This window comes from Folsomia candida, unplaced genomic scaffold (genome assembly GCF_002217175.1).
Source record: "Folsomia candida strain VU population unplaced genomic scaffold, ASM221717v1 Fcan01_Sc017, whole genome shotgun sequence".
Lineage (NCBI taxonomy): Eukaryota > Metazoa > Arthropoda > Collembola > Entomobryomorpha > Isotomidae > Folsomia > Folsomia candida.
Window position 1 is genome coordinate 1,008,219 of NW_019091209.1, and position 14,962 is coordinate 1,023,180.

Genomic DNA, 14,962 nt, shown 5'->3' on the forward strand with positions numbered 1-14,962 from the left:
TATTAAAAAAACTATAAATATAACCCTATGAGAATTTTCGTTTTATTACTTGCCATGATTCCTAACAAACGAGTTTAAGGTTATCATCAAGATGGGGGCTTATCAAAGTTCATTTATGTAAGATACATAGTAAATAAATAATAATGGGGGTACTCACGACAATATTATTTGCGTAATCTCATAGCTTTCCTAATTTTTGACGACTAAGTTTCTTACAATTTTTTGTTGGAAAATTGTAGGATTTTTATTTACCTATAGATTTTCATATTTAATAAATAGATATTTTTCTAATTCGCAAATATTTTCGCGTGGGTCGCAAATCTCGTAATTTTATTATTTTTTTTGAAAAGCATTGTGCAAATATTTGCTGGAAAGTGTCGCATTTTTGTTCACAAATTTATTGTGTAAATGAGTATTTTTTATATAGAAAAATTGCGAAATGGTTAAATTTGCGAAATATATTTCGCAAAATATTTGCTATATGAGTTGCTTCGTGTTGTGAGTACGCCCAACACACGTATTTTGACTGACTTATTCTCTTCCTGAAATTCAGAGATGACGAATCCGTGAAACAGAACCGGGTCGATTTTTTCCTCAATGGAAAACCACACCATGGTTCGAAAAAAGTTCGAGATTTTTCCAGAATTATGAAATAATTTATTTATTTAAAATTTGATTATTATTTCAGTGAATTTGAACCATGATTCTAACATAACTGCGGAATCTCGACTGGTGGATTTTATCCGGGATCAGGCCGGACTTAAGGGGACCAAATTCATGTGTCGGGAAGGTACGAGGGTCAAATTTTATTTCACAACTCGAATTTCTAAATATTTTTCTATATTTTTCTATATTTTCTAAAATTTCAATATTCCTTAATTATAAAGTTAAAAACAAATATATAAATTTAGCCGATATTTCCACGATCTTTCTTTTCTTAACAAATTACGCTGTCAACTGTACAACGTTTTTTTAAAATTAAAAATTTAATTTTGGGAAAATTCATAATTTAAAACTGCTTTTCGGAAATATTTCCCCCAGATTTTTCATAAATATATACCCAAATGAATATAATCAATCATCATTTTTTCAAATTTTGCAGGAGGTTGTGGGGCTTGTGTTGTAACGGTGAAATCGAAGGATCCATTGACAGGGGCGGATTTCATTCGTGCCGTCAATTCGGTATTCAATTTCACTGACTTAAAGTCAACTATAATTTACATAATACGTATAATTTACATAATTTAATGTTAATATCACCATCTGAATTTAGTGTCTGGTCCCCGTATTTTGCGCGGATGGTTGGGACATCACGACAATTGAGGGGCTCGGTGATCGGGTCAAAGGTTATCACAAGATTCAGGACCAAGTCGTCAAATTCAATGCGTCGCAATGTGGTAATAATATACAGCATTTTCTTATTTATTACCTGCACAAATCACACGTTTGTAACCCTTTAAACGACAAAGTTTACGAAAATCAAGGAGGAAAATGTACTCCAAATTCACACCAATTTATTTTGTTAAACCGTTTTTAAAAAAAAAAACATGCACAACTTGCTGGGTTACAAAAGTCAGAGTGAATCTATCTAATTTATTTGTGACTACATATATACCTGTTTATCTATCACTTAAGGGTATTGTACTCCCGGAATGATTATGAACTTTCACAGGTAATTTTAAATGTCTTAATTAAAATCGAGTTAATAAATAAATAATAAAATGAGGCATTTCACGCGGTCATTGATAACTTTGTAAAATCGGTGGGTTGGGTTTTGTATCATAATTTTACAAATTTGTACATAATAAGAAGACTCACTTGATCTGAGCAAATTTACAAAAATTTTTAATCTATAATTTTCCTTCGAAACATTTCCAAAATTTTGTGAAAGTTTCTAAGTTTACGGATTTTACACAGTTACCAAGGCCTGCGTGAATTGCTTCAGTGATTAACTTTAACCTTTCTCCAGTTTAACGCAGAGCAACCCATCGTTTAAAATGGAGCAAGTGGAGGACGCGTTTGATGGGAATATTTGCCGGTGTACGGGATATCGCCCTATTTTGGATGCGTTTAAAGCCATGAGTGGAAATGCGTCGGAGGAATTGAAGAGAAAAATGGCACAGGTAAAAAAATCAGTCAATTTAAATATACTCGAGGATGTTTGTAACATCGTAAACCTCGTAAAATTCCCAAGTTTCAAATTTTGTACAAATTTTCTTTACAACTTTAATTTTGTAAAAATTTTGTAAAGCGAAAACCAAGTTAAGAAGATCGATCCGCAAAATTCCGTAGGAAATTGCATGCTAAAAAATCCTTCGACGTGTTCAAAAAGTTATTAAACACGTTGTGTAAAGTGATGTGCAGAATTTTGCATATCTCATTTTTCGCAAAAAAATGGCCCCCAATTTTTGGCAGGTCGATTTTCACCACGGGCGTTAAGTTACAAAACTTAGGAGCAGTTTACTGGGTTACAAACATTAGCGTGAATTGCAATATTTATGTAATTATGTCTCCTTTTTGCTACTATTTATCAGCCTGAATCCACAAAATGTCCGTGTTCAGGGATGACGTGCTGCCAACAAATTAATCCACCCGAAATTTCTGAATTGACTGAAAAATTTGAAAATTGTTCAATGGAAGAGACCAAATTATATCTAAATTTAAAATCTGGCGAAAAATGGATCCGTGCCACAAATTTGGTCACTCTTTTCGAAGTGGTACAACATTTCGTCACTTCCGGGACGAATTATCGGATCATTGCTGGAAATACGGGAACAGGTGAATATATATTAATGTTGATCTCATAATTTTAGTCCAAAAAACCCAATGTTTCAGGTAAAAGCAGGGTATTCCGACCTGGGTTTTAATGGGTTGGGTTTTATTGGGTTTTAATGGGTTTTAATGGGTTGTAAATGAATAAAACCCACTGGGTTTTACCATGTTAAGTGGGTTTTATTTGGGGTTTAATGGGTTTTATTGGGTCTTAATGGGTTTTATTGGGTTTTAATCGAGTTTTACCTTAAAACTATATTCTAAAAGTTAAATACATCTCCTATACGTTAGAAGACGTTATCTCAATTCATTCTAAAGCAGTTTATTTCATTACTATCATAATATATGAAAATTCGGAACAAAGCAACAATTGACTCCATTCTTTAGCATCACAGATTTCAAGTGTTGTAAAACAAAAATAATTTCCGAATAGATACAAATTCCGAATAATTGTTGTTAAATTATTACTTAAAACTATTAAAACCCAATAAAACCCACTTAAACCCAATAAAACCTAATAAAACCCATTAAAACCCAAATAAAACCCAATTAACATGGTAAAACCCATTAAAACCCATGGGTTTTATAATTTTTGATTAAAACCCTGGGTTTTTCCGAACCCTGGGTAAAAGTAAGTAACCACTTGCATGAAATGAGGGGAGAAAGTGGTTTCTGACAGGGAAATATTTTGACCTGGGAGAAATGCAAGGTGGGAGAAACTACGTCCCGCCGCGGTAAATACGGCGGGTGGCTATAGATGGCGCTTATTTCTTGCACTTTCTCCCACTTTCTTGCACCTTGGATTTCTTGCGTGGCTTGTTTTACAGTACAAGAAATGTAGCAAACCCGCAAGAAACACGGGTAAAACCCCGAATTCGGATTTACAAATATTTTCATCTCATTATTTCAGGCGTTTACAAGAACGACGGCCCTTACCAAGCTTATCTGGACATAAGTTCGGTCCCAGAATTGAAAAATGCCGTCCTCAGCGCCACCACGGGGGTGCAAATTGGCGCCGGAGTGACGCTCTTCCACGCAATCGATCACTTCCAAAAGGCCTCCGAACTGCCCGGATATTTCTACATGGCTCAAATATCCAAACATTTAAAAAGAGTGGCAAACACGCCGATTCGAAATGTTGGAATTCTGAAATAAAAATATTAATATTTCTGAAGTTATATTTCCATAAAAGTGTGTAACGCTGTAATTAATAGGCCGCCACACTGGGAGGAAATCTGATGTTGAAACATTTCCATGCCGATTTTCCATCCGACGTTTTCGTCCTCTTGGACTGCGTGGGGGCCAAGGTGCTAATTGGTAAGGGAAAGCAGGCCTACTTAGCAGACAGACGAGGACATTCTTGTTCTTCTTATTGTTCATTATTGTTCTGGATTGTCAGCCTCCTCGCCCACCGTGTCGCGAGAATATTCCATCACGGAGTTTAAAGCGATGGGGATGAACGGGAAGATTATCCTTTCCATCAATTTCCCACCTTATCGGGGCGGCAACTACTACTTTAAGAGCTTCAAGGTAACATCATCAGACTGGCACAACATTCAGTTTTTTTTGGAAATTTTGCAACGTACAAAAATTACGTGAAAATGATAAGTTACAAAGTCAAAAGTGTATCAAGGACTGAGATATTTTCAACCTTCTTGATTTGATAAGACACAAATTATCGTTCCGTCCGTTTGTGGATGTGTTCGTATAAAAAACACAAAAATTTCATGCATTTTTCTATATTTTTCAAAGTTTCAGTTATTATTTGAAAAATGGATAAACATCGTTTATCAAAATACGTGAATTTTGTCAATATTTTGACTAATTTAGAAGAAATTTAAAGAAAGTTGTGCAAAAAATTTGGCACATTTAAAAGCCGGATAACTGTACAAAAAGAAAATTCAGAAGATTTATTTTCGTGAATATTTTTTACATACATATTTCTGCAATCTGCACTATGCTTATCATTGTTTTTAACCATTCACCGCTTATCTGCCTCCAGATAGGCCGACGTCTCCAAAATGCGCATGCCTACGTGAACTGCGCCATCCTCATGAAAGTGGATACCAACAGGAATTTCAGCGTTCGGGACAAGCCTTCGATCGTTTTTGGGGGAATTTCTCCAGATTTTGTGGGTTCTAAAATTTCACTATTTAAAAAAAGTAAATAATACTTATTTAAATTATTAATTAAATTTAAGAGCCACGCGGTCAACACGGAAATTTACTTTGTTGGTAAATTCCTGAACCAAAAAACCATTTCGGGAGCGATAGAATCTTTGCAGAGGGAGGTCCAGCCGACCTCTGGGGGGGTCGAGGCAGACCCAAAATATAGAAAAATCCTGACACAAGCGCTGCTCTACAAGGTACAGTCAAATGCAGTGGGGTGGAAGCAGAGCTCGGCGGATATCGGGTGAAAACCTCCAAATATCCGGATATATATCCATACCCGGGCTAAAATCTCGCCCTCCAACCTCCACCCTCCAATATCCATGAAAAACTCTCGCCCTCCTACCTCCAATATCCACGATATCCGCCGAGCTCTGGTGGAAGTGACCACTTGCAAGAAATAAACCGTATATATGTACCAAACGAAATGTAACAATAGGGTGAAACAAGCAAAGAAATATGTAATCCCACCCCTTATGACCTGACCTTTAGGGTAGGTGGTCCGATCGACCCCTAAAGTTGAGATGGGATCCTCCCCCTGGGGTCATATGTGGGATGTCGTAAACCGATTTCGATTATCTCGATCCGTTATCCTGCTGACGGACAGACGGACAAAGTCTTTACTTAATAGGGTCGTCAAATTTTATTATTTTTCATCTAATTATTCCAGTTTATCCTGGGGATACTGGGGGATTCCGTGTCCCCCCGGGTTCAGAGTGGGGCACGTGACATTGATCGCTACTTGATGCAAGGGAAACAAGATTTCGATACGAGTGACACCTCCGAGTGGCCCTTGTATCAACCAATTTCTAAAATTGAGGGGAAAGTGCAAGCCTCAGGTGATAAGAAACTAAGGAATAAAATGGTTCCTAATTTCTAAAAAAAAATTCTAAAATTTCTGAATTTTCTAAAACTTCTCCAAAATTTAGGTGAAGCGGAATACGTGAACGATATGGAGTCCCGTTTCGGCGAATTATTCGGAGCTTTTGTCGTAACAAGTGTGGCGAATGCTAAAATTCAGCGGGTCGATGCGTCCGAAGCTCTCGTAATTAATTAAAAATTAGTTAAAAATGCAACCCTTTTCATCAAAATTCTTCCAAATTTCAACTTCTTTCAAATTTTCAAATTTTCAAAATTTCAGTTAATCCCCGGCGTGGAAAGATTCATTCAAGCCAAAGATGTCCCGGGAATCAATAATGCCGCAATTTTCTACCCGGAAGCCGAAGAGGTTTTAGTTTTTTCAGAAAACTTAAAAGTCATACATACATTTTTTTCAAAATTCTCTCCTTTTCCAGATTTTCATTTCCGAACGAGTAACCCACGCGGGACAAGCGGTCGGACTAATTCTTGCGGAAAGTCGCGAAATTGCGGTCTTAGCGGCGAAAAAGGTGTCCGTTTTGTACACGGACGTGAAAAAGCCGATTCTCACGGTGAAGGAGTCCCTCCGCCTGGCGAGGGATGAGGGTCGCATGGAGGACTGGATTCTGAACAGGACAATGTCCTCAGGAGGACAAGAAGAACATGTCGCTGTGGGGGGGACGATGATCCGGGGGGAATTTCAGATCGGGAGTCAGTACCACTTCCACATGGAGACGCAGACTTGTCTCTGTATTCCGAAGGAGGACGGGATGGATGTCTTTTCAGCGTCCCAATTTCCCCACGGGGTTCAGGCCATTGTTGCAATCGCGTTGGGCGTGCCGATTCATAGGTGGGTGAGACCAGAGTTTGGTTCTGCATATTCAAAACTGTCCAAAATGTCCAAAATGCCCAATAGCCTCCAAAACGATTTTGGACGTCCAAATGCCTAAAACTGTCCAAAATAATAATAGACACTTTGGCCATTTTGGAAGCTTTTGGACATTTTGGACGTCCAAAATTTGGTATCCAATACTGGCTAAAACCAGTTTTGGACGTCTATTTTGGACTAAAATGGTTAAAACCAGGCATGTATTTTTGGTCGGGCAGAGCCTTAAGCTTGCATGTGCTCAGCATGGCTCTGCCCGACCAAGAATACATGCCTGGTTAAAACCAGTCATTGTTACATGACAGCATTTCCGTCTCGATCCGGCGTCTTGGGGGTGCGTACGGGGCAAAAATTTCCAAAGCTACAAATGTCGCGACGGCATGCGCGGTAGCGGCGAAAGTGACGAATCGACCGGTCCGCGTCGTCCTGGATTTGGAAACCAATATGAAAATGATCGGGAAGAGGTTACCCTACCTGGCGAAATATGAGGTAAATAACATGCTAACGCCATGAGTAACTTGCGCCATAGTTAAAACCTATAACATTGGCGTAAGTGGAAATACTTATCTTAATCTAGCTCTCGTTTAGGTTGGAGTGGACAAAGACGGCAAAATCATGAGCTTAAAATGCGACATTTTCTGTGACCCTGGATCCGTTGGGAATGAAGCGACATCGTTTCTGGCAGTTTTCAACTTACAAAAGTAACCCAAATTTAACCAAAATTTCGAAAATATTTTAATTTTTCATACATTCTGAAAAATGAGGGCATGCAGAATAGCACTTGAAAATTATGTCAACATTTTTTCTTTGAATTTCAACTAAATTCTCGGCGTACGCATATTATTCAAACGTAATGTTCCCAAAATTTTGGAAAATTAACTTTCGTCATAAAAATTAACCAACCTTTTTTCGATAATGCTCAGCTGTTATCGGGCCACCGGATGGGATGCAACTTCCGGAAAAGCGATTACAAACACGCATCCAAACACGTATTGCAGAGCACCAGGTATTTATAAAAATTATTAACCAATTTAGTATAAATTTTGCATCATGCTAATACTAAAAGTATGTGCTTATCAGTTGATATCCCTTCACTAATTAAGTACTTATCTTACGGCAGGGTCCACGCAAGGAATCGCGATAATCGAGAATATCATGGAGCACATCGCTTCCGCCGTGAATCTCGACCCTTTGCAGGTCCGCATGAATAACTTGATTTCCAATGGCGACGCTATATTTGGGATTCCAGGGTTAAAATTTAAGGGAGAAAATCCCGTCCAGAAAATGATTCAAGATTTAAAAACGTCTTCCGCCTTCGATGAGAGGAAACCTTTCGTGGACAATTTTAACAAGGTCGGTGTCAAATTTGCAAGGGAGGTCGCCCAGCGGATGCGATCCGATTTTGAGCGAATTAGTGTGAATCGATGAAGAATTGATTAGTATGAAATTTGCGAAAGACACGATCTCCCAATGGGCACGTTTGGCCGAGATATTTGCATCCGAAGAGGAGAAAACATACAGTAAATTTGGAAAGTGTACAATTTGTCGACTTTAAAGCACGCTTTCTCCTCTTCGGATGCAGCTATCTCGGCCAAACGTGCCCATTAGGAGATCGCGTCTTTCGCAAATTTCATACTCATTAAATTTGCAACCGATTTAGACTAGCTTGCCAAAAATCAGATCACATTCGCTGGGAGACCTCCATTCTTTCAATTAGTGCAAAAATTTGTAATAAAAAGTTTCTAAATAATTTATTTGTTTAGAACAATCGTTGGAAAAAGCGAGGACTTTCCATCGTTCCGATGCGATATCCGAACGTGTATCCTGATATCGTTTTACGATTTCCGGTCTACATTGCGGGTGGGTCATAATTTAAAAATGTGGAATTTTTCGTGCTAAATAATTGAAATCTGTCCAGTTTATGCGGCCGATGGAACGGTGAATGTGTCGCATGCAGGTAAAAAGCTATCTTTCTTGACCCATCTTGACCAGAGAGAGGTTAACGACGCCCCCCAAAAAATCACCAAAATTGGCACTGACGCCCCCAAAAAAATTACCGCAATTAGAAAAATAGATCGGCGTTGACCTCAGAGTTTGACCACTTAATTCTAAATGTAATATTTGCTTACAGGGATCGAAATGGGACAAGGTGCATGTTTTTTTCATTATATAAAAACGTACACAATTTACAAATATTTGGTAATATGAAATTGTTATATTTTCCATAAAAAATGGACAGGAATTAACACCAAGGTAAAATTTCTTTGGGGTAAAATTGCTACAGTTTCTTAAACAATTTTCATACGCATAATTTTTAGTGTGCACAAGTTGTCGCTCACGAGTTGAACATTCCCATCGAAAAGGTCAAGATTGAACCAACGTCAACCCTCATTTCACCAAATGGAGGTAACTATTTTTCGTAATTTGACACTTTTCAAAATTTGATTTTAAAATTTGACGTGAATCTGCATATTTAGTATCTAAATATGTAAATATGTGGTTATTCTACATGCACATGCACATTCATTTATTTGTATTTAACCACTACATAATTTAAATTAAAAATACTACGTTTTTCAGTTTTATATAACAGAGAAATATGTAAATTTCATCTTACAAAGGATAGAACATGAATCTGTATAATAATTAAATATATATAAACACACAATTTTTTTACAAATGGAGTACAAATCATGCATAAAGTGTATTTTACGCTTCACTAAATTTCAGAATGTCACGAATCGCTTAGGTTCGGTTTAAAACTCAAATTGTATAATTGTGGGTGTGGTCCGAACTTAAAACTAACGTAAAACACGAATTTTTCCCCCAAAAATTGCAATAAATCGAGAACATACAAAAGCTTTTCGTGTTATTTTAGATTTTAATTGTCAATTTTAAGTTCCCATCATCACAAAATTTTAGTTTAAAACCAAACAAGGCGAAATTTTGATATACATGAATCTGTCCTTACATTTAAATGCACATGTAAATTTTAACAAATGGCCATTAAAAAAAGGAATTTAACCATTCAAAAACCTTCACAGTGAAGCGAATCACTTCATTTTTTCAGGTGCATGGTTTACACTCAAACATTGTAATTCGAAGTTGAAAACTTGACTCAGAATTTTAACCGTGTTTCCAATTAGACGTTTAATTAAAGTTTCAAAATAAATAGTTTAATGCAAAACAAGATGCATGCCTTTTTTGATGAATGGACCACAATTACTAATTAATTAAATTAACTTGAAGGACATGGACTAATTAAACATTAATTTTTCTTCTGCAGGCATTACCGGTGGTGCAATTACGAGCGAGCTTGTTTGTCATGTATGTAACGAGATATCATGGCATGAATGAATGTCTAAAATTTTGCATATTTCCTGAAATTTTGAATGAATTTTATTTTTCGCCATAATTATTTCAGGCTGCGGTACAATGCTGTAAACAACTCTTGGCGAAAATGGCCCCTGTTAAGGCCACCTTGGACAACCCGACTTGGGAGGAGACGGCGATGGCGTGTTATAAAGCGCACGTGCTCCTAACAGCACATCATCAGTGAGTCCCCAAAATCTAAAAATAGATAGAATTGTATCCATAATTTGGACTTATCACCAAAATCGTCACACATTTTTAATGATTTCTCCCCTCTGGGAACTTATTTTAAAATTCTGGACGATAAATTTGTCCTCAGTGAGTTGATTGATGGATTGGCGTCGAGTTTTTTAAGCGAGTTTCAATGAGTTCCAATTTTTCTGAAGGCTTCTTAAACTTGAGATCTCCTCCGGCAAAAAGTGTCAAAATCTGGAGTGTATATTTCTAAAAAAAATTGGGAACGACCTGCTCTACAAATTTTTCGGTCAGAATTTTAAAATAAATTCCCAGAGGAGGGAAGAAATGATTAAAGATGTGGTGATTTTGGCGATAAGTTCAGAATTTTTGTTATTTTTCAGAGATAAGCTTGACGACGTCCAACCCTACGATATCTGGGGGGTGACATTGACCGAAGTGGAGCTTGACGTGTTGACAGGGGAATTTAAAGTGATTTCAAAAATCACACGAATAAATTTCCTGGAAATATTTCATGATATTTTTTTTATAGATCGTACGAGTCGATTTGATCGAGGATGCGGGTAAAAGTATAAGTCCGAACGTGGACATTGGTCAGATTGAGGGTGCCTTCGTGATGGGGTTGGGGCTATGGACGACGGAAAAATTGACGTATGACGAGACAACGGGGGAGTTGATGACGCACAATACTTGGGTAAGCAAATAGTTGATAAGGCAATAAATAAATACGCAGGTTTCGCTTCTTCTGATTTAATAGAATTACAAACCACCGCTCCCACGCGACATTCCGGAAGACTTCAGGATCACGATGGTGCGAAATAGAGCAAATCCGTATGGCGTTTTAGGATCGAAAGGTTAATTTTTCCGTAAAAAAGATTACTTAATATTTGCATACCTGTTCAAAAAAACTTTTTTCATTCAAAGTTCAGTCATCCGGATTTCTGATTGACGGTTTCCATTCACACTTTCAGTTATTTTCGTTTAAATTCATTTCATTTCATTTCACTTCATCGGACTTCATTGCATACTTCGCCCCTAGCATAGGGTGAAAATTGAAATGAGTGAGAAATCCATTCATTCACAGTCCTTCATTCTGAAATGATGAAATCTTTCAGTCATTTTCATTAAAATCACAGTAAATTCATTTTCATTCATAATCACTCAAATGAATGAAAGTGAACAGGTATGAACATTTGTATAACTTTTATCACATTTTTTTCATATAATGAAATGCAGCAACTGGAGAAGCACCACTCACGATGAGCGTCAGCGTGCTTTTTGCCCTACGATATGCCTTAAACTCGGCGAGGATGGATGCCGGAAGTACGGAATGGTATCAAATGGGTGGGTTTATTACCATATTTTTATGCTACATACGTTAATTAATTACGATGATAATTAGTGGGTGGTAATAAATATTATTATTAAATTCGTTGCGCAGATGCTCCCGTCACTCCAGAAGAGCTTCAAGCATTCGCATTGACGTCAAAAGATAACTTCATCATTTAAATGGAGATACGTTAATTAGTCATTAGTAGTGATGTTAAACATATATTAACGGGGTATTTTAAATAAATTCGTAATTGGTAATCGTTAATTGTTTGCGGGATGATTAAAACACTTTATTACGTACGTATCTACAGGCAGCATTTCATAAAATAAAAAGTAATACATTTCGCCTAAATGGTTCCCAACAAGATTAAAACTTCTGTTACCGCAAGTATACTTAAAAATTGTGAGGACGAAACGAAAGTAAAATTGAAATTTCGTAATAAACACGATTAAAATAATGTCCTAAAATTCGGTACATAAATTTATATGCTTAATCGAAGCCTTTATTGGCCATAAATAAACTAGGGAACCAGTACATTCGTCCTCTCGAGGTATCATCAACCCACACAATTCCTTCGCAAATTAACATTTTTATAACACTGTCGGCGTCGGCCCGTTGAAAAAAAAACAATCAATATTCGCCATAGTATGCATATAGATAATCAGTACACATGAACAAATCCTCAAACCAAGTCCATAATTCCTATATTTATATGTACTCATACTTAAATATGTACATATTTGCTAAATAGTGTAATCCCAGAGGCAAATTGTCCTATCCGTTTTACAGGAATTACGAGCATTTCGGTTTAGTAATGAAAAATTTACCAATTAGAAAAAAAACTATTACCAATAGTCGGATAGAAAGTTATTGCCAAATCATGACCCCATCTCATGCGTCAAATTTCGTAATAAGGTGTCAAGTATATACGGGGAATTGATATCATAAGGCATGAATATAAATAATTTTAAAATTCAATCCAATGGCAGGTACAGTATTCTTGAAAACCTATCTGTAAACATTTAGGACTGAGGTTTAAACTATTTCCCTAGGTCTTCGACATAGTTCTGGGCTGGTCGCCCCGACAAATCAAGCAGGGCTGTGTTAAAAACGAAAGTCTGATAATTATATAAAATAAAGGCTGCCTTTTATAAAACAATTTACAAGTTGTTTATGGATTTCAATGGGACGTTAAAAATAATATTAGGAAACGTTTTCCATGTAGGTTACTTGTATATTACTTAGGAGACATTTCACTATTATTTAGGAGACGCGTTAATTGCATACCTTAAAAAAATATGTGTACATACAGATTTAAAATTGACGATGATGAGAATGACGACAATCTTTCCCTGAGCTTGTCACATAGTATGTGCACATCGCTGATACTACAATTAATGTAAAGCATTTTTAAAAATAAAATCCATGCGATCACAATCTTTGGAGTTTTTGAAGATCAAGAAAAAGTAGAAATTTTCTACTTTAAGGATCGCTATGGGGCTAGAAGTTTTTATGTCTATGTGTTTTATTTTTATGTCCACTGTTTCCTCGCTGTTGTCAAGAATATCTTGATACTCTACCCCGTCGTTGGGAAGATAGGACGCTACGCGTATTTTTGTCTTGGTCTTCTCAATCTCCAGGAATAAGTCATTTCCACGAAAATAACAGATTGGGAGGGGATTATCAATTGCTGTTTTATAAGCCATTTGAATTCTATGGAATGACCAGTTAGTCCCAACTTCATTTATGAGGAGGGCTTGTTGACTTTTCAATTTTTCGACGGATTTTCCTCCTCTACGGGCACGCTTCTTGGGGGGCACGACGACTTGGTTGCCGGAATCCACTGCTTCTCCGTCTACCTAGAAGCATAAAAATTAACTATATTCATATATGTATAATTGATTAGGAAAGTTAAATTTTAAATAATTTCATGGGAATTTATAATAGTGGACAAATGTGTGTCATTGGTTGGCAAAGTAATATTTCGAAAAAGTCAATTGTGTAATTTGATAGCCCAGAGGTTAATGTGAAATTATATGAATTATTAAATTAACTAGAGTAAAAAAAAAACTGCGACAAAAATACCACTTGTTCCAACTTCGGGATAAGATCAATTTCCGTGCTTATCATCTCTTCAAAAAATTAGTTTTATGTTTGCTCTTGCTTTAAGAATTTTGCAAATTGGGTAAAGTTTAGAGATTAATGTTAAATATTTTAATGAAATGCTGACATCCAAGGGAGTAAAGTTGGTTTTGTTGTAAGTTGGAGTGAAAAATGGGAGGAAAAAGATCAAATTTTTCCTCGGCCTAATAAAACTGGTTGACTCAACCCTTTCCTATTTTAAGAATAAATTTTAACCCTTTGTCCGACACCATACTCTTAAAAATAATGCTACCCTTTTGAAGAGTAGTAGTCTCAATTCTACATTTAATAAAATATACTAAATCTAGAGTAAACTTTACTCTTTTTCAAGTAACCGTTACTCGGGATTTAGTATTTCTTCTTCATATATCCTGAGTCAAGAGTGTTCTTAGTTTTAAAAAAAAAGTAAAATTATTTTTAAGAGTGTGCAACAAGTGTCGCATTTTAATACAAAGCATTTGAGTGCCACATGAAATCAAGTTATCAGTATGGCATGCAGGTTAAATACAAAGAAAATTTCAAGATTTGACCCATGATAGGCCCCCGGACTTGATTGTCCACTCATTTCTACGAATTAGACGGATGAAAAGTTAATTCCTTTAAAAACGGTGTATTTTCGTACGATTTGTGCCTTCTCGATGTAGATTTTCGTGAGGCAATTCACGCAGGCCTTGGTAACATTGTAAAATCCGTAAATTCCGAAACCTTTTACAAAATTTTGCTCATATTTCGAAGGAAAATTAGGCTACAAATTTGTGTAACCTTGCTCCGATCAAGGGTGGCGTCCCTTTATTTTGTAAAAATTTTTAAAATTATGATACGAAAGGTACCGATTTTACAAAGTTACCAAGCCCTTCGTGAATTGCCTCGAAACACTGTATTTTTTAAATCGTAACTTAACTATTGTTAATGTGCTATCGTACACGGGAAAAAATGCCGGCATGGATGCCGGCGACGAAAAGTAAAAGTTTATAGGATGATTATCTTTAATAAAGGTTAATTAACACACGAACCTTGATTTAAATGACTGGGGTGAAGAGGATCCCGAATATCAAGGCTCCCACTGGGATGAAAAATAATGGTATGAGAACAATTGCGAGAACGATTGGGAAATATTTGGTAACTTTAAATCGAACGGGAGGGTTTTTATGAATCTGGATTTGTAAAGGATCTGGTGCAAAGTTGAGGTCGGAATCGTCTTCTCCGAAATCAAAAGAAGATTCTGATTTTACGTGG

General features: G+C 36.5%; 2 protein-coding genes across 3 annotated transcripts; one reads left to right on the top strand and one right to left on the bottom strand.

The window, feature by feature from the left end:
* The first annotated feature begins 61 nt into the window (after positions 1 to 61).
* Positions 62 to 11,848, top strand: LOC110856936 (xanthine dehydrogenase/oxidase). Of its 2 annotated transcripts, XM_035857507.1 has the most exons (33): positions 62 to 117; positions 554 to 615; positions 689 to 790; positions 1,103 to 1,182; positions 1,274 to 1,397; positions 1,636 to 1,672; positions 1,970 to 2,123; positions 2,535 to 2,778; positions 3,683 to 3,909; positions 3,987 to 4,089; positions 4,172 to 4,302; positions 4,775 to 4,903; positions 4,973 to 5,137; positions 5,611 to 5,779; positions 5,870 to 5,985; positions 6,082 to 6,168; positions 6,236 to 6,648; positions 6,990 to 7,173; positions 7,273 to 7,385; positions 7,608 to 7,690; positions 7,805 to 8,037; positions 8,448 to 8,544; positions 8,603 to 8,641; positions 8,816 to 8,833; positions 8,924 to 8,937; positions 9,003 to 9,090; positions 9,971 to 10,011; positions 10,109 to 10,239; positions 10,635 to 10,722; positions 10,784 to 10,945; positions 11,009 to 11,105; positions 11,488 to 11,595; positions 11,693 to 11,848. In XM_035857507.1, the coding sequence occupies exons 1-33, from the start codon at positions 92 to 94 to the stop codon at positions 11,758 to 11,760; spliced, it is 3,933 nt and encodes a 1,310-aa protein (XP_035713400.1). In that variant the 5' UTR covers positions 62 to 91; the 3' UTR covers positions 11,761 to 11,848. The 2 variants fall into 2 exon arrangements, with proteins under 2 accessions (XP_035713400.1, XP_035713401.1); XM_035857508.1 differs by lacking the exon at positions 62 to 117 and having other exon boundaries at positions 554 to 626.
* LOC118437938 lies at positions 11,838 to 13,876 on the bottom strand. The gene is made up of 2 exons (XM_035857509.1): positions 13,670 to 13,876; positions 11,838 to 13,443 (listed from the first exon to the last, which is right to left on the bottom strand). Exons 1-2 carry the CDS (start codon positions 13,712 to 13,714, stop codon positions 12,979 to 12,981), a joined length of 510 nt encoding a protein of 169 aa, XP_035713402.1. The 5' UTR covers positions 13,715 to 13,876; the 3' UTR covers positions 11,838 to 12,978.
* Between the last annotated feature and the right edge of the window lie 1,086 nt (positions 13,877 to 14,962).